Here is a 25,847-nt window from a genome sequence, read left to right as displayed (position 1 = left end):
GCCAGTTCTGGGGAGGAGAAGCGGGGGCCGCTGACTACCAGCCACTCAGGGATCGCCCGGCTGGGGAAGGGTGACGTCATTGTAGCTGGGAGGTTTCGGGAGCCCGCCAATGGGAGGCAGGCGAAGTGGCTTGCTTTCTGTAGCTCTTGGCCAATACTAACAAAGCGACAGGGGGCCCGGTTGTCGGTATAGAACCAATGGGGAGCTGGGAAGGAGCACGAGGCGGAGTTGCGAATCCTGTCACCAATTGGAGAGAGGGGGTGGAGCCTGGGCCTTGTCAAGCATGACCAACCAGCGAAAGGAGCGGACTCTAGGGGGCGTGGTGTTAATACCCTCCCCCAATCGAGCAAAGCCAAAGGCGGGGCAGTCCTTGGGGTGCCCAATGAGGAACGCAGGCGAAGCGGGCCTGTCAAGAGAAGGGACTGGGGGCGGGGGGGATGGTGAGTCGGGGATAAACACTCCGCGGCGGGGGCGGCTGCTGCTCTTCTTCGGGTTCTGTCACGGTGTCGGCGGTGCCCAGCTCACCGGCCCCCTCCCCCTTCCGGCCAGCGTGGTCGCCGAAGAGGCTCTCTGAGCCCTGCTCTGCCCGGTCCACAGCGGGTCGCGGGTGTTCGGCGGCGAGCCCGTGGCAGTGGGGGTTGGTCCCGTGGCTCCGGCCCCCGGTGCAGAATGGCGACGGCGGTTCGGATGAACATCCAGATGCTGCTGGAGGCGGCTGACTACCTGGAGCGGCGGGAGAGAGGTGCACGGGGACGGGAGGGGTCGGACCCCAACAGGGCCCGGGGGCTCTGAAGGTCCCCGCTGCGGGTCCGGGCGCCCAGCCGCCCCGGGGGTAGTTGGAGGCGCGGAGAGCGCGGCCGCGAGCGCTCCTAACCCCTCCGGCTCTCCCTACGCGCGGTCGGGAGGGAGGACGCCCGCTGCCCCCCCAGGCAATGAGTGGGGGTAGAAAAGGAGCCCCGCTGCACCCCGGGGTCCCGAGTGTCGCACCCTCCCCACCGCGTCGCGGGTGGGGTGCCGGGGGGCCCCCTCGCCCAGGCCCTTGGTCTACCTCATCGGGTTCTTCCCAGCTGGCCCGTCTCGGTTGGAGGAGCAGCGCCTCCCCTGTCCTCCCACCTCCCGCGCCCGGCGTTTGCCCCGCACCTTTGCCTGCGGCCGGTCCCACTTAACACACCTGCTGGACGTTGCCAGTGCGGAGCCCGGGCTCCATGCGCTTAGCGACTTGATGGGTCTTTCTCAACAATGAGCAGCTGGAATGCTCCTTACACCTGCTCCGAACTGAGGGCATTCACACAATTTTTAAAACAATCATTGTTCTAAGAATTCCACCTGGCTGCGTTTAATTATTTCCACTATATTCTTTCAGTGAAATATAGGCAACATTTTAAAAGGAAATACTGGGGAGAAGAGAGAGTATTGAATGTTCCAGGCTCATTCATTAACTGGATCCTCCGGTTTTCTAGAAGCTGAACATGGTTATGCCTCCATGTTACCATACAATAACAAGGACAGAGATGCCTTAAAACGGAGGAACAAATCTAAGAAGAATAACAGCAGTAGCAGGTAATTTGGTAAATATTTCTCTTTCCCTTTTAGGTTATACAGCAGATAACACAACCTGCAGAATGGAAGTTACCTGTTGTGCTTATAACCCAGTAAATAAAGTGGCGATCATGATTCAGTAATGCACACATGGTCTGAAGCCATTGGAGGAAGCAGCCCTCTGTTTGGGTGGAGGGAATTGAAAAGAGAAATGGACATTATCCACTTCTTTCACTTTTCATAATGAAAAATTTATAAACATGTTAAAGTATCTGACTTGGCATGGGTGGTAGGATTTCATATTTGACATGTAAATTAAATACAGTGGTTTGTCTGATAATCTAGTTTGTCATATCTATTTATAATGGTAAAGAGGAATGAGTGAGGTTAAAATCTGCCTTTTGGTGACAAGGAACATATAACATCATAATATTAATATGCCACAACCTATTTATATTAATTAGCCTTATTACAGTTCTTAAAATATGTGACTCTCACTAGGAAGCATTTGATTAGTGGTCAGTGAAATCCCATGGTAAAGCCCTGAACATAGTTCCTGGCACATAGGAATACTCCATTAATGCTGTTGTCCTTTTTCCCCTCCTTGCTCTTAAAATATGTTAGCTAGGAAATCTCTTTTATTAGATCCATTCAACTATATCTTTCATTCCAGTAAATTAAAACCATTGACATTTTCATTGCTGGTTTACAATCCTTATCCCTTTCCCATCATCATGAATAACTCCCTGAAAGTAGCTGTATTTGGTTAGCCTCTGTGGTATAATACAGACCCCTGAAAACCAGAGGTTCCTACTTAAACCTAACTCATTTGTTCTTGCCGTCACTTAAACCTAACTCATTTGTTCTTGCCGTCTCCTCTGTCCTTGATTCAGCCCATTGTCCTTAGTGTTGATAGAACCACAGGATGTGAGCAGTATGCAGGTGCTGAGCTCTTGAATAGGGAGGCACTTTGTGAAGCACAAAGCTGGTAATTGATTACCTGGTGATTTTTTGTTTTCCCTCCTTCTTTAGCATTACCTGAAAGTGGTAGCTAATCTGTGTATGGATACTATCTGGGTCTTTAATAAGGATGCTAATACTTACTTGGATTATACAATGATATAGAACAATTTAGCTATGTTGCATTTTATTACAGTGTTAATTTTTAAAGTTTTGTTTGTAAGAACTTGGAAGCCTTTTGGGTTATTTTTCTGGAAAAGTGTAGTTCATTTATTCTTGTCTACTCATGATGTGAGAGGAATTGTCCATATTAATAGTCAAGGCTAGTCCTTAGCAATTAATTTTTTCCTAAGTTTCATAGGAAAGTTGTCAGGGGATGTTCAGTGATTGGGAGAGGAAAAGAAGAGGATGTTGATGAAGAGAAGTGGCTTGGTCCCGGAAGGTGATTAGGAAAGAAAAATAATGATAGTTGAGAATTTCAAGCCAAGAAATAGCCTTTCTCTTCTCTTTAATATGAAGCATTATTCCTGGGGCGGGGGGGGGGGCGGGGTGGGGAATGGCTGCAACTCCTGTTTTTTTGAAAAGCTCTATTCTCTTAAAGGATGCGGTTTGCTTTCCAAGGTTAGAAATAGGATGCTATCACACTTGTCCATATTCTTGACTAGTAGTGAATTAGTGCAATACCTTCAGTGATGCGAGGATCTCTTGAGAGACCATGATTAAACCTGGAGAAGACGCCAAGCAATCTTATGAAGCAGGAGCAAGTTGTTTTATTTAAATGTAATCATTTCCTTCCTGACCTGAGCAGAGAGCCATCCCCTCGCGCCCCCCCCCGCCCCCGAGAATGCAGTTTGATCCCTTGATTTGAATTAGACTTATATCCAAAGCTCTGTATCGTTGGGATTTTGGACTGAAGGGCTGTGGAGAGATTGCTGCTGGTTTACATAACCATTGGGTAACAGTTTATTCTTGTTAATTTGGGCTGAAATGCTGTGCTCTTTGTTTGTAGAGCTGGGGTGGGGGGAGTACTTCTCCTTGGACAATAAAAAATGAGATTTTAGCCACATATCAAATTTCTTGGGAACTGAAAATGCAGATCTGAAGTTTTTCTAATTGCTTGTTTTTAAAAAACAACAAAAACAAATGAAATTGTGAATATTGATTGTTTTGGAATCATCCAGAGAACTACTGGAATACAGGGAGATGGAATCTTTTTTTATTTTTTCCCTTTCATACTGGTTTTTGAAATAAGTTACTAAAAATGTAGAATTGAAATCCAGACTTTTTAAAAGTATGTTAAATTGGTAAAGCAGACTTTGGCACTCATTTGAAAGAGGAAGTCCAGGACTTGCCACCCAGTTCTTTTATGAGACAGTAGCTATGTAGCTGACCTGACATGGGGAGTCTTTGAACAAAGGACTTTTCTCATTCTCTAATACTATGTAGTTTGGCTTAGTTATCTTTCTGTTAGAATATATTTTTAAATGGTGACATTGGGCCTTCAATGATTAAAGATTTATCAAATCTTCAGTAATCATTGTGATACAAAGTATCTGTCTCTTATAATGCTGTAATTAAAAATATTAATGTTGACCCATCAACAGAGTTGGAGGCAATCTCTGAACTGATTATTTCTTAAAAGGTCTGTTTTTTATAAAAAACAAACTCAGTTTCAGTAAATCAAATGCACTTCAGTAATGCCCGAGCCATTAGGTATAAGTCACAATGTGTTCAACACCCCTAAGAATCAAGTAAGATCTTTAGTTTCCAAAATTCTGTTCAAAGTTTGGAAGGAGTTGTGCTTCCTATGGAATCTATTAAAAAGTCTGTCCTGAGGATTCAGAATTTTTAAATATGTATCTTCAAAGAATCCAGAAATTGTTGGTGAGAGTGCCCCTGTGCCACTGCTATTTCCTCTGATAGGAGACCATGTTCTTTTCAAACATCCACCCTCCTCCTCCACCACCTTCCAAGAATGGCACTTGAGGATGGTGCTTGTCTGCGGTTAAACGGGGAAATCTTTGCCAGTTGTGGTCATGTACTTCCATCCATTTAAAAAATCTGTCAGACTTTGAACTTGTTATTCCCCGTTAAAACTAAAATGTCACGTGATTTTAAGCCAAAGGTTTGCACTGTAAGCCAGATTCTTGTTAACTGTGATGTCCTGCTGGCCATTGCAGAAATAAACCTTCAGAAAAATGTAACTGAAAAATACAGAGGGATAACCAAGGGACTCAATCTAAAGCTTTTAAGTTAACCAGTCTTAAAGTTCACACATCCTTTATGGAGAAAACAAATATTCTAAAACTGAACGTGCTGTCATTATTTTCTAGTTTTTTTCCTCGTGGAAGAGAAGTTTTAAGTGCCAGATTGGAAATGTCCCATTTCAAGACTACACACACACACACACACACACTCCTTCCCACACAACACACACACCACATACACACCACACACACACACTCATACCACAGATACACCACATACACATACAAACACCACACACATACCACATACCACACAAACACACACGCCTCCCCACACCACACACATACCACATACACACCACACACCACACACACACACACACACACACACACACACACACACACACACACACACACACCACCTCTAGTCTCTGGTGTGAACGAATTTGATGCCCACCCCATGTAAATGAAGGGCTGAGAATTCATGGAAGTAGTGGTCCTCCGTGATTACTCTGAGAATTTGTCTCCTAGGCACAGTAAGGTTCTAATTATGGCCCCACAGAATTTCATGACTTGAACCAGGGCATAATCTCCTGAAGTGGTTAGATTCTAGAGAGCTTCCATAGAAAGGTCAGGATCCAGTGCCTTTGTAACCCTGGGGAGTTCCTTGGGTTTATTTATAACTAGTCAGGGAGGAACTGTGTGAGCAGGACACTGAAGTGACCACTTGACTGACTGCTTGTGACTCTTGTGAAACCTGTCCACAAATTTTTAGACCAGACCTTACATTCAAGGTCAGCTATAAATACACTAATATGATTTCACATCCACCACAGCTTTCACCCAGGGCTCTCTAATCACTTTTACAGTTGCTACCTCATTGATCCATGCTTGTTCAGTAGATAATTAGCAATACCTTTTACTCCCATTTTACGGAGGGGTTAACCAAGGACAGAATGGTAAAAAGTTTTATTTCTTCCACAGCACCAGCCAGTGGCAAAGCTCTAACCAGTCTATTGTCTTTATGTTGAAATGAGTTTTGGAAGCCCCTTGCTAAAATCATTTCATAGCTGTTCAATGCTAGCTCCTTCCAGGAGGTTGTGTATGATAAAATAGTTACTTCAGGGAATACAAAGATTGAGGGAAGAGGGGTGATTTTTACCCATTTAAAACTGAATCCTGTAGTCAAATAGCTTAGCATAAAATTTTGGTGAATACTACATCTAGAAAAACTCCAGGGCCGGAGTGGGGGTGCCACCCCCACTGTTGTACCCTCAGCCTAAAGTGAGCTTGTGGAATGATAAAAGCCAAATTCACATCACATTGTGCAGCTGTTTTTGTCTTTGTATAAATAGACTTCTTTTCTTTCCTTTCTTAAAATGGATTACCTTTCCACTAGGGAATGCATGCCTCTTAGTTTTTCACTTCTCCATGAACTCTGTTTTAGATATTTACCTTTATCTGACCCCCAAAGGGACTGATTACTTTAGTAGAACCCACTGAGTTATTCTCCCTTTTTCTGTCTTCTATCAACTTCGGAGAGAAAGAAGTTAAAATATTTGTTGGTGTTGAAGTAGTCCTTTAAGAAAAAAATATAATCTTACCCTTTTCTATTGTTCCCTCTTTCAGATCAACTCACAATGAAATGGAGAAGAATCGGTGAGTTGGGGATTTGGGGGGTGGAATGGGGGGAGTTGTGATGCATTTTCTATTCATTAAATTAGGAATTGTTTGCTCTTCTTAACTCCTCCTCCAAGTAGGACCTGATTTAAGAGTTCACTCTGGGCCCTCTAAGCAGCACTACCCAGAAATCACTTAGGTAGATGAAGGGCTTGCTAGTTCTAAAGACCACACCCCACCCTCACCCCTGCAGCCTCCTGAGGAATGCTTTTCTGTGTGACTATTCCACAGGCCAGAGCATTTTAGGTCCTAGGCAGTGTTTCCCAAATGGTGTTTTTTAAAAATTACATGTTACTGAATATAATTGACAGAGCTGTTTTAAATCATGCACACACAGAGAGATATATAATACTACTATATATATACATACACATATGTATGTGTGTAGTTATAATACGCTTGTGAACAGAGATTCTCAGAATTCAGGCAAATAAGATGCAGAGCAGAAATTGGATTAGTGACTCGTAGAGGAGCTGCCGCCCTCCCTGGGCTCCATCTTGCCACAGGCCTCAGTTGCTCTCACCTGGATTTCCTCGTGCTACACATTTACATCTTTATTTTCCACCGCAAGTGCGCCCATCCTTTAAGGACACAGCCTCGTGGCTCTCGACTCTGGTTGCACATTAGAATCACTTGCAGAGCTTTTATATTTTAATAATGTTTTAGTAATTATTTTTAATGTTAAATACATTATATTTATACAGTTATACATTTGGGAGGAAGAGAACAAATTGTTATCTCTGCTAATTTTATAAAGTAACTTTTTATTATAGAATTTTTCAAATTTACAAAAATAGAGCAAATAATGTAATCAGCTCATATGTACCCATCACCCAGCTTCAACAGTTAACAACGTTTTGCCAATCTTGTATAACTAAAACCACCCTCTTCATGGGATATTTTAAAGCAAATCTTTTATCTCTAGTAGACTTTTTACAAAAAAAAAAAAACGTAACCACTTGCTTTTACTATGCAAAAAAATCATAATTCTTTGTGGAACTTAAAAAAAAAATCAGGCCTCACCCCTAGCAATTCTGATTTAATCGGTTTGGGTTGAGACTGTATACTAGCTGTTTGCTTTTTTAAAGCTCCCAGGTGATTTTCATGTCCATTCGGGGCTAAGATCACTGAACAAGCCTCATTCTAGTTGCAGAGCTCCCTTCAGTTTGAAATACGGCTCCTGATCCAAATTGACTGGCTTTCTGGGTGCCCTGCATGAACAAGAAGATGACGTACAATATCATGCATACCCTCTTTGATGAGGGAGCCTGACTGTGAAAGTCAGGAACTGAGTGACATGTTTCGTCAATGAAAGGGCAGACCAGACCCTTACTAGGAAGGCAAATCTCAGAACAGGGCAAGCACTTAGTATTATCCCATTATGTAAGTGTGTGTGTGTGTGTGTGTGTGTGTGTGTGTGTGTGTGTGTGTGTGTGTGTGTGTGTGTGTGTGTGAGAGAGAGAGAGAGAGAGAGAGAGAGAGAGAGAGAGAGAGAGAGAGAGAGAGAGAGGGAGGGGGGTGGGGGGGTGGGAGATGGATAGCGAGTGTGTTGCTGGACACACGTTTCTCCCCATCTCTTCTTCCCTTTTCATTTCTCTCTTGTGACTGGCCATGTTTTAAGTCAGAGCTTTTTAAAGTCTGAGCTTCCTTTATGCTTTAGGGGTTTATATATCATGAACTGGAAACTCAAAAGTGTCTCTTCTGAAGGTGGAAAGGGAGCCTAGCTTTTGTTTTCCATCTTTAGATTCTCTCCCATCTTCCTGCCTTTGGAGTGAACTGGGTAAATTGGGAGTTTTTCTGCTGAAAATTCTTCTAGTCTTCCTTCTCCCCTCTAACATTTTACTTAGGCATTTATTTTAATTATTGAAATTTCATCCATCCACATAAGGGCTCTTAGGCTTGCTTACTACAGCTTTGAGCCTTGCGCCTCTGCAGGAATGCCACCAGAATATCAATTTTATCATTTACTATAGTAGTTCAAAGATGTTTGTTTTCTACCTACAGTGGCCCAAGAACTTGTGCTCGGCACTGGTGTTAAATGAGTTCATACTGGGGTATTAAATCAGCATGGTCCCCACCTTAGAGACATGTAGATTGTCCGTGAGAAAGACGCAGAGAGTTCCAGTTAATATGCTGAGTGCTGAAATCAAGGTATGCACAAGTGGCTGTTGAGGCAAAAGTTCTAGAAAACTGGATTTGAAGTCACCACTGGGCAGGCTGCTTAAAATTCAGGCTGCTTCTGTATGACTAGTCAACTTTTGTTCGTTGAAGGGTTACTTATCTAGTTTCCTTATTGTCCTTTCATTTTTGGAATTTGGTCTTTTAAGGTCTTGATAATTCTTCCTGTAGCCTAGAGCCTGTGAACAGAAGAGAAGGAAGTAAGGACTCAAATTTACGTAATTTAGCCAAGCATTGGTTGCTGCAGTCCAGGGAGGAGATTAAAGCTGTCGGGCACTTCTCCCTTATTAGTGTGGTTGCTTAAGATTTTAGGGTTTTGAGGTCAGTTGAACAACTGCTCTTGTAGCCTCCCTGGTTTTAGTAACTGGATGCCATAAAAGAGCACTGCTTTGCTAAATGCTACTACATGTGAGCCATTTTTTACCCTAGCGTCACATTACAAAGACTGGCACAGCTCTCAAAAAAAAAGAGGTAACAATTTAGAAAAAAAAAAACAACTTCTAACTGGGATTTTTTTCCTCTTTGAATCTTTTCTGTGGCACTTTAGAGATTCCGAATAATTGGTGTTCATCAGGACTCCACTCTGAGGAGACTGTATTCAATGTGCTACTTAAATAATCCTGGCATTGGTGGGGAGAGAAAAGAAAAGACCTAGAATGGTGGAGGCAGTTGGTATTTTCCATTCAGTGGACTAGGTGCCGTGACCACCACAGATGCTGTGTATTAGGTGCTGGAACCATGAGCCCAGTACAGACCTACCTGCTCACAGGGCGGAGGGCTCCGTTAGTGTCACTGTGGATGCTTGGCTCAGGCTTCTCTGCATTTTAACTAATGTTGTGGGTCTAGCCTCCTAAGGAAACACCCTGGGTGAGTAGATGGTGTGTTTCTTTTTTTCAAAAACTAATCTTGTAGAAGTTTCTGAGAAATATAGAAAAATCATACTAAAAATTAAATCATCCATGAATCAAGCAGCCAGAGGAAGCCAAGGGACCCTTGAAATGTATCTTTCCAACTGGTTTTGGAAAATAACTTTAAAAATCTAGTTTAGTGTAGCAAATTTGAAAATTCAGAAAAGCACAGAGAATAGTAAAAAAATCGCCTGTAATAGACCTTGCAGCAGTAACAACTGCTAACATTCCTGCTAAGTTATTTATTTATCTAGACTTTTGTGCATACTTTTAAAACTTAACATCAGATCATATAGCAAATAATTTGAATCTTCTTTTTAAGTTACATTATGAACATTTTCCAATGTTGTTAAATCTCCTTTCCTAACATTACTTTTAGTGAATGCCCAGTATTGAATCATATGAATGTGCCATAATTCACATAACCAATCACCTATTTTAGGTTCTTCCCAGTATTTTGCTAATGTAAGCAATGCTTCCTTAATTTACCTTGTAGATAAATCTCTGTCCAACATCACAATTATTACCTTAGGGTAAAGTTATAATTGTGGAATTAATGCTATACAAGTTGATCGGGGTTTTGATGTTGACTGCTGGATTGCCCACCAACCAGGTTATGGCTAAGTCTTCCCATGCCAGTGTGCATTGTTTTAATCACTGAGGTTTTATCATGCACTTCAGGATCTGGTACAACTCTCTATTCTCCTCCCCTTCTTTTTTTATTTAACCATGTTCTTAGCTATTTTCATCAGTTTGTTTTTCCTGGTGATTTTATAATCAGTCCATCAAGTCCTCATCCCCTAAATTCTTCTGGGATTTTCAAAATAAAAACTAAATAATTTCAATATAAATTAACCTTAAAAACTTCTTATTTATATATTAGATGTTTCCATGTAGATCTTGCACAGTTTTTGTAAAAGGTATTCCTGGTTTATATATTTTTTTATTGCTATTGGTTTCCCATAGTAATTACTCATTGATTTTTATTGGAAAAAAATATTTTAATCTTTGTTATATTCTCTTTACTGATGGTAATTCTGCTGTTTCCTTCTCTTCACTGGGAATTCTTCTGGTTTGAATATCTTTCAGTAAGCCCTTAGCAAATGGAGACTTAGTGAATGCACATAAGCTGCAGCCAGTGTCAGGAGTCAGGTGCTAGAATGGACTCTTTTTTTTTTTTTTCCAAAAAGAAGGCTCTAGCATCTCCTTTAGTAGCAAACACTGGTTTTTCTGGAATGGTGCATGTGCAGGCGTTGCTGGAATTAGGCAGCTGGTCTAGAGAGATTACCTCTGCCAGAGTCTGCTGAACCCCATGACGAAGATTTCTGTGTGTGCTCCGCGGGGAGGACTCAGCAGCCTGATGTAAGCTGTTATTTTCGTTTTGTCAAACAGTATTTCAGTGGCATCTGGTCTGGCATGTGAAACATTTCAGTCAGGTCCTTTCTAGCAGGATATTCTAATTCATTGCAGGTCCCTGTAGTTGTTACTTTCGAGTTTTGGCTTTTCAAATAGCTAAGCTCCTTCAATCAAAGAGAGAGAGGACTGACTTTTGCATGGGGTCTGAGTGGTGGTATGCATTGCACCACTCTCACTGCTCCTGAACTCCCTCAAGTACATTCAGATCTCACGGTAGGATGTTGTAACACATCCACATTGCCTTGTTGCCCCATGAGGGCTAAGGGCACGACCTGGTTATTACACAGGAAGTATATAGGTATCAGTGTGCAGTATTTGATGGTGTGGAGGAGCACTCTGATTTGTATCACTAGAATCCATCTTTCCTCTTGGGTCAGTGGTATCTGCCCTTGGAAGAACTTGGAGAAGAGGTATATGCTGGTTATTCAATCAATTTCCAATCCCCTACCTGGAACATTGGGGCATTCCCTGACTTTTTGTCATAGGCAGTAATAGTCAAAAGTGTGAGATAGAGCAAGCAAGTACTAGTTATCATATATATGATATATATATGTACATATATATATACACACACACACATACATATATATACATATATATATATATATATACATATACATATATATATATATATGGCTCTAGAAAGGAAATATTAATGAGGCATACTTATGTATTTCATACTTTTTAAAAAATATATATTTTATGGATTTTTTACAGAGAAGAAGGGAGAGGGATAGAGAGTTAGAAACATCGATGAGAGAGAAACATCGATCAGCTGCCTCCTGCACACCTCCTACTGGGGATGTGCCCGCAACCAAGATACATGCCCTTGACCGGAATGGAACCTGGGACTCTTCAGTCCGCAGGCCGACGCTGTATCTACTGAGCCAAACCGGTTAGGGCTGTATTTCATACTTTTAATAGAGAAGTGATTTTATAACTTAAATGTAGCCACCAATTCATTTATGCATTCACTGTTCATGCATTCAGTGCCATGTTCCTATACAGCTAGCATATATAACTACCTTTGTAATTTTTTACAAAGATTACTATCACAATTCTGAAAAATCGCCAAGACCTTCCAAAGTTTTAATTAAGATGGTAATAATGAAGCGTTTGGCAATTTTTTAATAAAGGGATCATTTTAGAAAAAGGAAGAAAGTCCTTTTTTTTTTTCTCAAAGCATGACTTGCAGCCTTTGTCGGGATTTTTTGTTTAACCCAGTAAGGTTTTGTTCTAAAACCAAACTCTGGAGAAGGTTAGGCCCTATTATCACTTTTAGGGCATAATTTTTGACCCCTTAAGATTTGTTTCTTCTTACTTCATACTAAATAACCTCTTTTTCTTACTATATACCTATATCTGAAATTATTTTTATTTCCCTCCAATTATCCTTTAAGATTTATAAGGCTATTTAATTGGCTAACTCTGTGTCCACACAAAGGTAGGGGATAAAATGGTGAAACCTTGGCGTTAAGTAGACTATTGTTTATATAACTCTTCTTCTTTGGTTAATAATCTGAGGCCCAACTTTAATGAAAACTACTACTCAGTGTATCATGTTTGTTAAATAAGGCTTTCTTCAAAGAGAAGGGATATGAATTACTGAAGATAGCAGATTCTACTCTTAGGTCAATGTCTGCAGACACATTGTCATTATCATTTAATATAAATTAGAAGACTTGGTCTCTTCCATTATTTGGTAACCAAAGAAACAGTTGGATACATAGGAGGTCGGTAGCATGTGAATAAAGGAATGTGATCTATTTGAAAAAAAAGCTTATAAGCTATAAAAGCTTAAAAACCTTTATGGAGAAGTTAAGTCAAACAAGATATGATTCAGAAAAATGAAAAAGTATGTTTGGTAGAGGGCAAGGGGGATCCATTCTGGAACTTTCAGTGGGAGCTGATATTGGTCATGGTCTGAAGGTCGCTCAGATAAATGATCCTGCAATAATTTGTTACATGTTTGACCACTCCAACTAGATTTTAAGTACCTCCAAGGCAGGGACTTGGTCTTACTCAACATTACACCATGCACCTAGGAAGGTAGCAGTGCATAGACTACTGTCCTTTGAGAAATACTAGTGGAATAAATGCATGAAAGAACTCTGTGTTTCAAGGTTCCCCCCTATAAACCTACTTATTATCTACCCTCTTCACTCACTGGCTTCCATGTTGTTTGCTCTGCCCTGATCTTATAATTCTTTTTTGTATCATTTTCACTGTACTGTGAAAATCTGAGGGAGAAAGCTCAGTCACACCTTCAATAAAGAAGACTAATCTCTGATGACAATGCCTCCTTCACAACAGAGAAGCACGCACATACACACAGAACTGACCTGATACCATTCCCAGTCTCTATATCCACATGAGGAAGAGCTTTAGGGTTGACATAGCAAATTCAGGAGCACTCTTACAGATTGCACCATCTACCTAGATTCTTACTCCTTTTGTTGCATCTGTTCCCCAGCTTACCAAACCTGCTGGCCTGAGATCCACATGGATAGAATCAAGGAAGCAAGAGTGTGGAGGCAGAAATAAAAAGCAGCGTTGCCCTGGCCAGTTTGGCTCAGTGGATAAAGTGTCCGCCTGTGGACTCAAGGGTCCCAGGTTCAATTCGGTGAAGGGCATGTACCTTGGTTGCCCTTCAAGGCACTCCCAGTAGGAGGTGTGCAGGAGGCAGCTGATCGATGTTTCTCTCTCATCGATGTTTCTAGCTCTCTATCCCTCTCCCTTCCTCTCTGTAAAAAATCAATAAATTAATATATTAAAAAAAAAGTGTTGAGGGTCGTCTAAGAGCACGCTGGTCAGCCTGGTGCCTTCTGCCAGTGCCAGAGCTCTGGGGATGACTGCCTCAGCAGCCCGAGCCTCGTCATTAGTGACTTTTCACTTGCTTGTTTATTTTCTCAGATTCATGGCTGACAATAGTTAAGGAAAACTAACAACAGAACTGCAGGGCATCCAGATGCATTTTATATTTAAATCTTTAATAAATTTGGAATCTATTTTTATGTTAATCTCCCCACTTCCCTACCATTTTCTGACTAATCCATTTCCCCCTCCCCCAAGGATTTGCAGTGCTATTCCCACTAAATGCTAAATTCATACCTATTCTTGGGTCAGTTCCTGGGAATTTTTTGTTCTGTTCACTTGATTTGTCTGTCTAGTCCTGTATTAGTATATACTGTTTTTAATTATTGAAGCTTTATAATACAATTCAGTATCTAGTACAGCACATTTCCTCCTCATTCTTCTTTTTCAAAAATTTTGGCAGTCTCTCTCTCACACATTTATTCTTCTAGATGAAGTTTAAACTAATTTCCCAGTTTTATAAAGAATACTGTTGGAATTTTTTTCTAGGAATTACGTTAAATTTGTAGATAAACTTGGTACGACTGACATTTTTACTTTGAGGATTCATATCTGGGAATTTGCTGTTTTTTCCATTTATTCAAATTTCCTTATGTGTCTCAGCAAAGTTTGGTCCTTTTCTTCCCAGAGATCCTTCCCAGACTGCTTTAAGTTTGTTCTGGAACATGCTCTTGTGCATAGGTGTTTTAGGGTCTCTGGATTTGGAAACACATGTAGAGATGTGCTTGAAGTTCCAAGATCGGCACTTTGCCCGTCTTTACTTTCCTGTGGCCCTCGCAGTAGAGGTGTAAGAGAGAGGCCAGGCATTTCAGATGTTCCCTCCGCCTTTAAGTCCCTCTTTCCCCTGCCTCTACATGATGTGGGTGGCCCGAAGGAATCTTTTTCTTTTGCTTGCAATAGCTTTTTAAATTCCTTGCTAATTTTATAATGTAAAACAAAAGTGCTTTTAGCATAAGCAAGATCTGTGTTTCCATAGAAAATGGGTAAGATTTTTCATCTTTTAATGGCAAAAGAGATCTATTTTCTTTAAGGATGAGTTTGGTGATTGGATTTTATCAGATAGCCTCTATCTACCTAGTGAGACACGGAGTTCCCTACTGATTTTAAAGGAATATTACAGAGCTATAGTTATGTGTTTGCTCCCATAATTACTCTTCTACAGAGGAAGCGAGGATTGAAAGAATAACTGCTACTGTATATGGAGCACTCCATGTCAGACCTGGCCCAGGGACTTCCTACCTTGTCTCAGTTAATACTCACATGGCCCTCAGGTGGGCATCGTCATCCTTCTGCTGAGGAAATGAAGGCTCTGTGGAGTAAAGAACCTCGCTCAAGGTCACACAGGGAGAAAGGGGCAAAGTCAGGGTCCCAAAACTTTACTCTTAATCACTATACTAATATTTGGTTGTATAGAGATTGACAGATTCAGTTTTTAAAATAATTAACAAAATAAAATTTGAGATATTAAAAACTTACAAGAAGCTATAGTTTATATCTAATTTAGATATAGGCCACACTTTATTCCAGTGTTACTGATTATAGCTCAGATCAAAGATTGGTTTATTTATGCTACTATAGACCAAAGGTGTATCAGCCCATTCAGAATAACTAAAGCAGTATTTCTGAAGAGTCAGCAGGTGAAGTTGTCAAACTTCATGACCTAGGTACAGAGCAGTTGGATCATTGCTAAAAAAGAGGCAGTCTGGGGCCGAAGAGAGCCAGGATTTGGCAAAACCCTCTTCTGCTGGGGGTGGGGAGGCAGCTCTTGGCAGCAGAAGGCGGGACTGTCTGAAGAAGATGTGATGGGAGGAGATACGTGGAGGAGTCATGGCGAGGTGTCTAGTGGCTTCCTGTTGAGGATATGTGGCAAAACCCCTGCCAGTTCCCCAAAGGGGAGTTGGGCCTGGTTCAAAATTGGTCATCAGGCCCCTCCTACAAAACCAGAGCCCTGGGCAGGAGGCTAGTCAGGACTGAGGGGAGAGCTGAGACAAGTGCTTGTTCTGCTGGCTTTGGATCTGGGAGCTCCGTGGGTACTCAGGGCTGGCTGTAGGAATCCAGGTCCCAGGGTGGAGGGTATGTGTATGTCTGTGTCTCAGGGTAGAGAACCATCAGGTGGAGTTGTTACAGAGATGTCTGTATATTTTTTTATCTGGTTGAGGAATTGAATTTCACTGCTCTGTGATGGACCTGAGCCTGCCAGGCACCAACCAAGGGTGTGTCTGCAGGCAGGTGGCAGGTGGGCAGGGCGGCCCTCAGGCTGGAGCAGTGAGGCGCTGGGAAGGCCGGCAGGCACTGTGAAAGTGCCAGAAAGCACTTCGGTCCTATTTTCATAGAACGAGACCAGAAGACACCCAGTGAACATGTACTACCCTCAGCCCAAATTAGTCAAATTGCGTATTTCTAGTTTCACAACTGGGAGTGTTCTTTGGAAACCCACATTTGGGTAGTGAAAATACTTTCTGGGCTAGACTCCCTGTGTAACTAGAATGACGGTGCATGGAAAGATCAGTTTATTATTATATTTTTATCAGTAGACAAACTTCCTAGAAAATTTACATACTCATCTGTAGATAAACTTACATCATAAAGACTAATGTGACTCTGTTCTGAATCATGCAGTCTTTGCAAATAACAAGCCAACTGAAAATGTCCAACCCTTTTTAATTTCTGAGCTTTTTTTCCTAACTTGACAATTAGTCTATAAACTTTGTAGTAAGAAATAAGTTGGGTAACTGTATAAGTATACTTCCTTGCGGTGTTTCTAGTAACATGATCGATTTTCCCTGCTCTTTTTGAAGAATATTATTATCCACAGTGAACAAGTACATTTTACATACCCATGTTCCAAGAAGAAACAGACCTCTAATGTGAGTCTTTGCTTGTGACCATAACAAATGGACAGGTTTTCAGAGCAAGTGGAAGTCTTATAATATAGTTAGGCATTTGTCCCATTAAATCTTCCTGGCTCAGGAATGAGCTGTTCTCCTCAAGCTTATTAAGGCTTAGAGGGCCCTTGGAGAATGTAGGACAGCTCCTTTAAGATCCAGACGAGGAAGGAGGCTCAGAAGCAGATGAGGCAGGGGCTCAAAAGGCTGTCGAGTGCGCCCCTCGTCAGATCTGCCTTGGGGTATCACCTGAAGTCTTGATATGAAGGGTGTGAACTGACTTCCTTGCACATTGACCTATCATAGAGCTTTCTGATGCAGTTTTCTTCTTTTGGTCTGCATTCTCAAGTTTCATTAATACAGTAAAATTTTTAAGAGGGAGAAAAGGGCAAAATTCAGGAACTTTTGTGTTTCTGGCCAGTCTCTGACGAAAGGCCCTCTCTTCAGTGTGTTGATGTGGCTTCTGCCTCGTCCAGCCTCTCTCCTCTTCCATTTTTCAAGTTCAGCTGAGAGGAGGCTCCCAGGCTCTCTGCTCAGATCATTGTGTGTAGGTAATGGCCCTGTGTCTAAAACCCCAGAACCTGAGCACTGCTGAAGGTGCAAAGATATAGGAGAAATGGACTCTACTTGAGGAGCTTAAAGTCAAGTTGACTAGATGGCATAATCCATTCAGCAAACATTTATTAAGCCTGTGGGAGGGGGAGGCACTGAGGCAACACAGCAGTGATGAAGCTGCAGTCCCCACTTTCTAAGGAGTTTGCAATGAGTGGTTAAGTAACAGTGCCAGACAATGCATCAGCACAGTAAACTTCAGTGAACAGAATGAACAAATAAGTACTCAGAAAACGGAATCTCCATGGGCTGGAAGGCCTGTGAAGGCTTTAGGAGGTGGGAGGCTGAAACAAAAACTCTGAATCTTGGCCATGTTCGTAGAATCTGCCATGTTCTAGAACAGGGGTGGGGAACCTTTTTCCTGCCCAGGGTCATTTGTTTATAACATCATTAAAAATTAGCCTGCTGTATTTGGTCAAACATTTAACTAACTCACCCCTAATGCCTTGGCAGGGCCAGACCCAATGATTTCGTGAGCTGGCCGTTTCTCACCCCTGTTCTAGAATAACACCCAATCCAAGATTTCAATGAAGTATTAATTTCCAAAAATTCAGGAACTTTTGTGCTCTGGCCAGTCTCTGACGAAAGGCCCTCTCTTCAGTGTGTTGATGTGGCTTCTGCCTGGTCCAGCCTCTCTCCTCTTCCGTTCTGTCCCATGGCTCCATTCTGCCACTCTCCAAGATACACGTGGTTCTCTCCAGCTGTTCAGCATGCTTGTTCATGTAGTAGTACCAGTGGTACTTTTTCATTATTTAAAAAAATATATTTAACTTTTGAATAGCAGTTTATGTGGTTGCAAAACCAAAAAGTGCAACACATTCAGTGAAAATTTATCCCCCTTTCCTTGTCCCAGTCTGACTATTCCCTGACTTCTTTCTGCCCAACTACTGTTACTAGTTTTTTATGTATCATTCTAGATTTTATGTCCATACAAGAAAGCACAAAGTTTTTCCTCCATTTTTACCAAAGATAGCATGTTATATGCAGTTTACTTTTCTTCACTTAATATACCTGAGAGTTCTTTCCTAATAGCACATAGAACATATTCTTATTCTCTTTTCATAGCTGCATAGTACTCCACCACATGGATGTAGCCTAATTAATTTATTTATTCCCTATGGTAATTTGGGTTGTTTCTATCTTTGCTATTTCAGATAAAACTAATGAATAATATGTCATTCACATGTACGAATACTGTCTACAGCAATGCTATAATTATAGTGATTTACTGGTCCTGAATGGGTAAAGATAAGTATGGTTTAAAAGGTTTATCACCTGGCATGTCATTATTTTCTGAATTTGGATATTCTCTATTCAGAAACCTGGAGATAACTTGATAAATATGCCTGATGAACATTAGATATTAGTCCCCTATTTCAACACAGGCATCTTAAATAGATTTAAGTGTAGAAAACCCTGGATTTTGTTTCTCCTTGGTGTTTTCACCAGAGTTGTCTGGTTCCAAAAGATATAAATTGGGCAAGAGGTCATTGGTGGTCTTCGACATCACTGGGCCTGGGCAACTCCATACTCTTTCAGAATTTGTTCTTGAGGCGTACCATTGGCCTGCCATGCAATTCTGAAATGCTACTGTGATCTTGTTTTTATAGACGGGCCCATCTTCGCTTGTGCCTGGAGAAGTTGAAGGGGCTAGTGCCACTCGGGCCTGAATCAAATCGACATACTACATTGAGTTTATTAACAAAAGCCAAATTGCACATAAAGGTAAGTGTATCCTTGAGATGCCTGTTTATCTTTGCCTGAGCAGTAAGGGTTTGTTACGGGGACAGCAAATGTACATCTGCAGGACCTCTGAGCTCTTCCTTCCCACCTTTTGGATGAATCACAGGCACCCCAAACGCAACACGTCCAGACCCATCTGAGTGTTTCTCACCCCTAGGCACCAGAACCTAAGTGGTCCATCCAACTGCCCGTCGAATTATACAAGCCAGAAACTCAGGGCCATCCTTGTTAGCTCTTGCTTCTTAGCCATATATCTAAGTTGTCTCCAAGACCTAAATATTTCACAGCCTGTCTCCTTCCCTTTTCACCCCATCATCTACTGTAATAAATCCCGCAGTGCCTTCCTCTGAGCTGATCTCTCTGCTTCCCAAGAACAATCCGTCCTGAGCTCATGTTCTGTCACCCTCTTTGGAATTCTTCTGTGGTTCAGGACATACTCTGCCACCAGGCCTGCCCCTCACCTGTGTGCAGCATCACCCTTTGTGCCACAGCCCTCTTTCAGTCCCTAGCACTTGTCATGTTCTCAGACCACAGGGCCTTTGTACATGCTGTTCCCTCTGTTTGGATGCTTTCCCCTCTTTCTTTACCTTAACGTCTTGTCATTCTTCCTATCTCAGCACAGATACCACTAGCTCAGGGAACCCTTCCCTGACCTGGTTACCTTCTTCTGTGACAGGTGGTCCTATTACTGGGTGATTCTCTCTCAGCACTTTGTCATAGTTGGCATCCAGCCGTGGTTTGTGTGACTATTTGGTTGTCTCCATCCTTAGAATATAGACTCTTCAGGGAGGGACCAGGTCTCTGTAGTCACCTTGTGTCCCCAGGACTTCCGAGAGGGCTGGCACAGAGGTAGCCTTAGTTCGGGGCTGGGATAGCAAAGGGGGAGTGAGTTCTCTTCAGGCTCTTGAGACCCACAGCCCAAATCACTGTGCAGCATGTTTTTATAGTCATGACTAGAGGCTCAGTGCGTGAATTTGTGCATGGGTGGGGTGTGGCTGGCCCCGCCCCCTGGTTGAACTCCAGTCAAACTACCAGTTGAGGGGACAATTTGTGTATTACCCTTTTATTATATAGGATTGGAAAATGTCACTTTAATTATGGTTAGTAGCCTACATTAATGACAATTTGGGGTGTGGGGGGTGAAGAATCTCTGTTTAGAGCAAAACAATCACAATTAAACAATCTTCTTAATTATCTGAAGAATATGAGAAGCTAGAGGACAGATTTGTAAAAACAAGTGGTCTACAGAAATGTGTTTTCAAAGCTCTTATGTTGGACAATTTGAAATCAGGACTTCAAAAGGGACTATTATTTCCTGCTAACAAACAGAAGTTAATTGAGATTTGGCATGATGCAAAAAGTGCTTATGTAATTGGGCCATGCACTTGAATAAACACACATTTAAATAGAAGCTATTTCCTAAGCTCCCACCACATGCACTGCTCTAGTTCAGAGATTAGGTGTTCAGGGTGTCGCTGCAGGCACGGGAGACCAGGTTGGGGGTTCCTGCCTGCAGTCTTTTCAGTATCAAAATTGAGGGGCACCAGGAGGCTAGTCTCAGAGCTCCCCCCTAGAGTCCCCGTGACAGCACTGATACAGCAGTCAGTGCCAAAGGTGTCAGGCAGACAGGAGTCCCAAGCCAGTCAACTTCCTGTCTCTGTGCGAAGCTACTCACACATAAATGAATGAAATCTGCCAATTTTTTCAGAAGCCAATGCTAGAGAGGAAGATGCAGGGTCATTGCCAATTTTGAAATCTGCCTTTGGGCTCTGACTACCCCTTTGACTTGCAGAAACTTGAAGATTGTGACAGGAAAGCCATTCACCAAATAGACCAGCTTCAGCGAGAGCAGCGGCACCTGAAGAGGCAGCTGGAGAAGCTGGGCATCGAGAGGATACGAATGGACAGCATCGGCTCCACGGTCTCCTCCGAGCGCTCTGACTCCGACAGGGGTGAGCCCCGATCCCTGCGTCCTCGCCACCCTCCCCCTCTCCCACTGGCCAGAGGCAGGACAGAGAGGGAACTAAGGATCTGCTTGTGATGTAGGGAAGTTGAGCTGACCTTCAGTAACGAGTCCCTCTCTCCTTTTAGCAGTGAGGCCCCAGTGTCCAAAGAAGGGCTTGTCTGGAGTCACTTGGGTTTTCAGCCTGAGTTCTCTGAAGGGTGTCTTTACCGCTGTCTCTCTTGTCCTTCCACAGAAGAAATCGATGTAGATGTTGAAAGCACAGACTATCTCACGGGCGAGTTGGACTGGAGCAGCAGCAGCGTGAGTGATTCTGACGAGCGGGGAAGCATGCAGAGTCTCGGCAGTGACGAGGGCTACTCCAGCGCCAGCATCAAGAGAATAAAGCTCCAGGACAATCGCAAGACGTGTCTCGGTCTATAAGAGAGAGGTCGCTGCGGCCGCCGGAGGGTCTCCTGTCAGATCTGATTAGGTAGTGTACCGGACCTGCCCACGGTTCCCTTGCACGTCAACTTCCGTGTACCACCTTCACCAAATCAGCTCTGTAAACGTTTGCACGGAGTGCTTGGGATTGTGGGCTTCTGATTTCATCCACTAGCTTCTTTCTCTCCACAAAAATTCGTCTCTGAGAGACTGTACATTCCAATCAATTTGAAGCATCCAAGAATTCTTAGACCGAATAAGCAATTTTCACATCTCAGCAATTCCCCCCCACCCCCCGCCGCCCCCTTATTTACTGTCCCCACGTAGCCTACCAGACCTTGCTTAACGTTTTCTGGCTTACTGTGTTACTTGCCTAGCAGAAATGTCTGTGTCTTGTGCTTAGGAAATTGAAGGAAATAAGCTTCAAAGTTGAGAGCCTGATCTCAGAACTCCAAAGTCAGCTTTGACAGTGGCATTTAAGAGCACTTCCCCACAGACCTCTCCCCAGGGAGGAGTCAGGAATACCTCCAGGAACCACCCGGACCCCATGCTCAGTCCCAGAACCCCGTGCGGATGGGCATCTTTCTCTCTGAAATGGACACCTGGAGAGTATGGCTTTGGGGTTGCACAGCTCATCAAAGTTCCAATATTGTTTGTTCGCACAAACAAAATAGTACAGTCTATTTTTGTGTGATGTTTTTGGGGCTGCGCTGTGTACTGCTATCCCCAATGCACATTCTTCTCCAAGTTTGTTATGCTACTTGTCTCTGGAACATTTTTTTTTCCTACCTCAGAGATAAATTAGATCTCCATTTCCCACTTAACACAAAGTGATTATGCCTCTCCCCCCCCCCCTCCCCGAATAAGTGACATTTGGTCCAATTCTAATCTATTTTCCTATTTAACTTTCAGCAATAACTGAGCTTTGGCACTAGCTGAGCTAGCGCCCACCACCAGTGAAAGGAAAAGTCCACGTTTCTGCTCTGTGTTGCAGGGGAACAGGAGGGGCTGGTACATGTTACTAGAATCCCTCGTTATTTTTGGACTTACCCAGAACTTCTTCATGAAGGCTTTTGGGTTGATAGTTTAAAAGGCTGATTTTTTCTTCTTGGTTATGATTTCTCCCTTACGTGGTCTCCCACTTTGTAGCATTTTTATTTAAGCTAAAACAGAGCACATGTATATGTACATAAGACACATCAAATCTATAAAGACTATTTATTCATTTTATATAAACTAATGTAATGGAAAATAAATTCTTATGACTTTGTGCTTTTATAGATGTTCTAGAAACTTTGTATGTAGGTATCTACAAATTGGTTCATTCCCCTTAATATTTTTGCATTCATATTTTTGAGGTCTTGATATTTTCAGCCTCTGGCGAATCTTTTCCATTGACTTTAAACCATTTGTAAAATCTATGACGCTGAAACAGAGTGTATGTCACAAAGTGATGAGAACATTCCTAAAATCCACAGACGCACTGCAACCTAAGGGCTCAATGGCTGAACCAGTACGGGTGCCACCCCGTGCCCCGCTGGCCTGCGGTCTCTAGCATGCCACAGCCTCACCACTCCACCTCCACACAACCAAATGTTCACACACACTCTGCACAGCAGCTCATTCTAGACACGAGAGCAATGTAAACAAAGCAAGATTACTTTTGTGTTTTCTCAATTAATGATTAAAAAAAATTTTAATTGGAAGCAGTGGATTGCTAAATGATCCCAAAGTCATGTATAACTCTCCTGTGTTTATTTTGTTCTGGTTTTTCCTTCATTTCAGCTTTGGGTGGGGGTGGGGCAGGTGACACAAAGGATTTTTTTATCGTTGGAATCTTTTCCAATTACCAGCTGAAGATTTGCACTGAAATACAACTTGTATGCCTTCTGCATTTTTAAAGCCTGCTTCCTGAGTTTAAGCAGAGTGATAGTGTTCAAAGAGCCAGCTCAGCCTGTAACGTGTTTGAAAAGATATGTCTGCACTTTGAGGTCCCTTTCGAATGCCATTCGCTAGACCTCACAAGCATTTTGTTTAATAGCTATGTTCAAGCGCCTCACAAGTCCACGATGCTGGATGGCATCAAAAACTCAAGACTTTGGGAAAAGTTTGTGGGCTTGCATTGGGGGAGGGAAGGGAACAAAATTTGTGTATTTGTTAATTTAGAAATAAGGCATCTCAGAGATGCCATTATTTTCTGTGTTTTAATTGTTGTGCCTTTGAGTTAAACTGCATTTTTTGTCTTTTGGTTGAAATATGAAATGTACTGTCCAGATATAAAACAGTAATTATTTTACCTTTGCACTGTTTGTCTGGTCCTTTTCAATTTGACTGCATAGAAATGTGGAACTTGCTAGATTGATAAACTGACACCAGGGTTAGACATTACTTTCTAAACTCGAGGTAGACAGAATCAGCAAGCTAGATGGGCCTCTCTGACCAAAACTGTAACCTTCAGGACCAGCAAACTCAGCCCATGGCAGCTAACCCCCTCCCCCACACGGCTGATGGGCAGCACGATTTGCCAATCTGTCCTCTCGTTCACTGACCCACCAGCTTGACTGTTAAGAGCTATACAGTCCTCTTGGTTGTTTTGAGTTTTTTTAAGCAAAAGGAAAAACCTTTCTGTTAGGGTTGTTGGGGGGAGGGGATGAGCAAAGACATAAACCCCAGCCTTTAAGATTTTGACAATTGTACGTAAATAGATATGTGTATAAATATAGGCACATGCATATTTTTATGTGAAAATTGATTTTAAAAAACTAAAAGGAAATTTCAACTACATTCTTATGGAAACCATTGCAATGCAAATGGGAAAATAAGAGTATGTCGTCCAGTTTCATTTTGTGCAGTGAGAAAACAGATGTGTGCGCTTCTGCTAACATCCAGGAAATGTAACTGCCCGTGTCTTTTGGCTAAGGATGGCGGCAGAGCACCCAGGGCGTTTTGTGTGAGTTTTCTGTTGCTAAGCAGGGATGCGAAGCCTTCAAGGTGCTCACAGAGACTGCTGGCACCTTCCTCTAGTTACTGCTTCAAAGAGCATCACGTTCTTTAACAGGACCTTGATTCTTCTCCCTGTCAACCCAAGACTAAAATAATTTCAGTTTCCATTCAGAATTGAGCACTTAAGTCTAAGCAGGCCCTGACCCTGCAATTGGCCGCGTGAGTGTTTTTTGTTTTTTTTTAAGGTGGGCATTTCCTTTAACCTCTACTTTTTTAAAAGAAACAAAGGAACCTTACCTGGGTTCCCAATGGGCCTCTCTTCTTCATCCCTCAGGTGGCCAAGAGCAAATCCTAGGGTGTGGGGAGACAAAACAAGTGCAAACTAGGTAGGATTGTGATGTTCAAAATGACTAGCAATATTTGGGGGCTTGCTAATGGATTTTTGTGTGTTTCTTTCTTCTTGCCTCTCGCCATCCTTTAGAGAGAAAACTTATTTTTGCAAAGAATATACATACACATCATTTAGGTTTCTATAACGTATTGGCAAGAATATCGCTTTCATTGGGCTTTATCATCTATTTCCCCAAGTCTCCCGTCCTTACTTGTTTTCCCAAGTGTTTGTCTTCCCCTTTTACCTGCCCTGTGTGTTGAGCACCAGGAAGCCAAAGGCTGAAGGTAATTTCCTGCATGGCAATCTATTATTTTTCCTATGTCTAACTCTTGGATGCAGTATGTTTAGGTAGCTGGCTACTCATGATTTTAAAAATTATTCTGGGAGAAGATGACCCAAAGGCCCTGTTAGATGAGTTGGTATTTCTCATTCTACTTGATCAGATCTCTTTATTTTTGAAGACATCTGGGGGTTGTGGGGAGGGCTTCAGTATGTGATTTATCATGATTTTTCATTAATATTACATGGGCGATTTTCTTACATTCTTCTGAAAGAAGAAATAACTGCCTGGCACTGCTACTTAGCTATTGAATGGCTGAAGAAATCAAGTATCTTTGTCTTCTCGCAAAAATCATAAAATGAGAATTAGTAAGACACCCAATTCTAAGGTTGATCCAGGTTTTTTATTTTGATTTCTATTCTCTCTAGAGGGCTGGGGGGAGGAGGGGGCATTCTTGATTTTACCAAACTTGCCTTCCCCCTTGTCCCTAGACTTGGTGCTCTGGGAATGTTGCTGTTAACCATCAGTGTTGGGGGCCATCTTCCTCATGGTAAACACAGTCTAAACAGGGAGCAGATGACAGTATGCAATTCTGTTTCCAGATGTTTCTTTATGTAAATACGACGCCAATGTAAATCCTGTGTCAAGACATAGAGAATGGTGCTTTTTACTACAGTTAGCACATGTGTTTTTAGGAGGACTACATGTTTTAGAGAATCTTTGCTGTGTATATGTAAACGTCTGTATTGTTCAACCATTAACAAATAATAAATTATTTCATTATTAAAGAAATCTGGGTCTTGATGTTTTGTACCCCAATTTAACCTCTCATGCTTTTTACTTAC

At 42.2% G+C, this 25,847-nt stretch overlaps 1 protein-coding gene and 1 long non-coding RNA gene across 4 annotated transcripts in view; one reads left to right on the top strand and one right to left on the bottom strand.

Annotated features, from left to right (window-relative positions):
- Positions 1-397: 397 nt before the first annotated feature.
- MXD1 (MAX dimerization protein 1) lies at positions 398-25,787 on the top strand. Of its 2 annotated transcripts, XM_080685820.1 has the most exons (7): positions 449-742; positions 1,461-1,560; positions 6,336-6,365; positions 18,870-18,984; positions 20,795-20,954; positions 21,201-21,437; positions 22,301-25,786. In XM_080685820.1, the coding sequence occupies exons 1-6, from the start codon at positions 670-672 to the stop codon at positions 21,386-21,388; spliced, it is 666 nt and encodes a 221-aa protein (XP_080541946.1). In that variant the 5' UTR covers positions 449-669; the 3' UTR covers positions 21,389-21,437; positions 22,301-25,786. The 2 variants fall into 2 exon arrangements, with proteins under 2 accessions (XP_080541945.1, XP_080541946.1); XM_080685819.1 differs by having other exon boundaries at positions 398-742; positions 21,201-25,787.
- LOC308257046 overlaps positions 22,439-25,847 on the bottom strand; it is a 145,478-nt gene continuing 142,069 nt past the window's right edge. For both annotated transcript variants that reach the window (XR_013961504.1, XR_013961506.1), the window contains exons 8-9: positions 24,629-24,682; positions 22,439-22,551 (exon numbers count right to left, since the gene is read on the bottom strand). This is a non-coding gene — a long non-coding RNA (uncharacterized lncRNA). The remainder of the gene's footprint in view (positions 22,552-24,628; positions 24,683-25,847) is intronic.

Source organism: Plecotus auritus (genome assembly GCF_963455305.1).
Source record: "Plecotus auritus genome assembly, chromosome: 8".
In the NCBI taxonomy this organism is placed as follows: domain Eukaryota; kingdom Metazoa; phylum Chordata; class Mammalia; order Chiroptera; family Vespertilionidae; genus Plecotus; species Plecotus auritus.
This window is presented reverse-complemented; position numbering and strand designations above follow the sequence as displayed.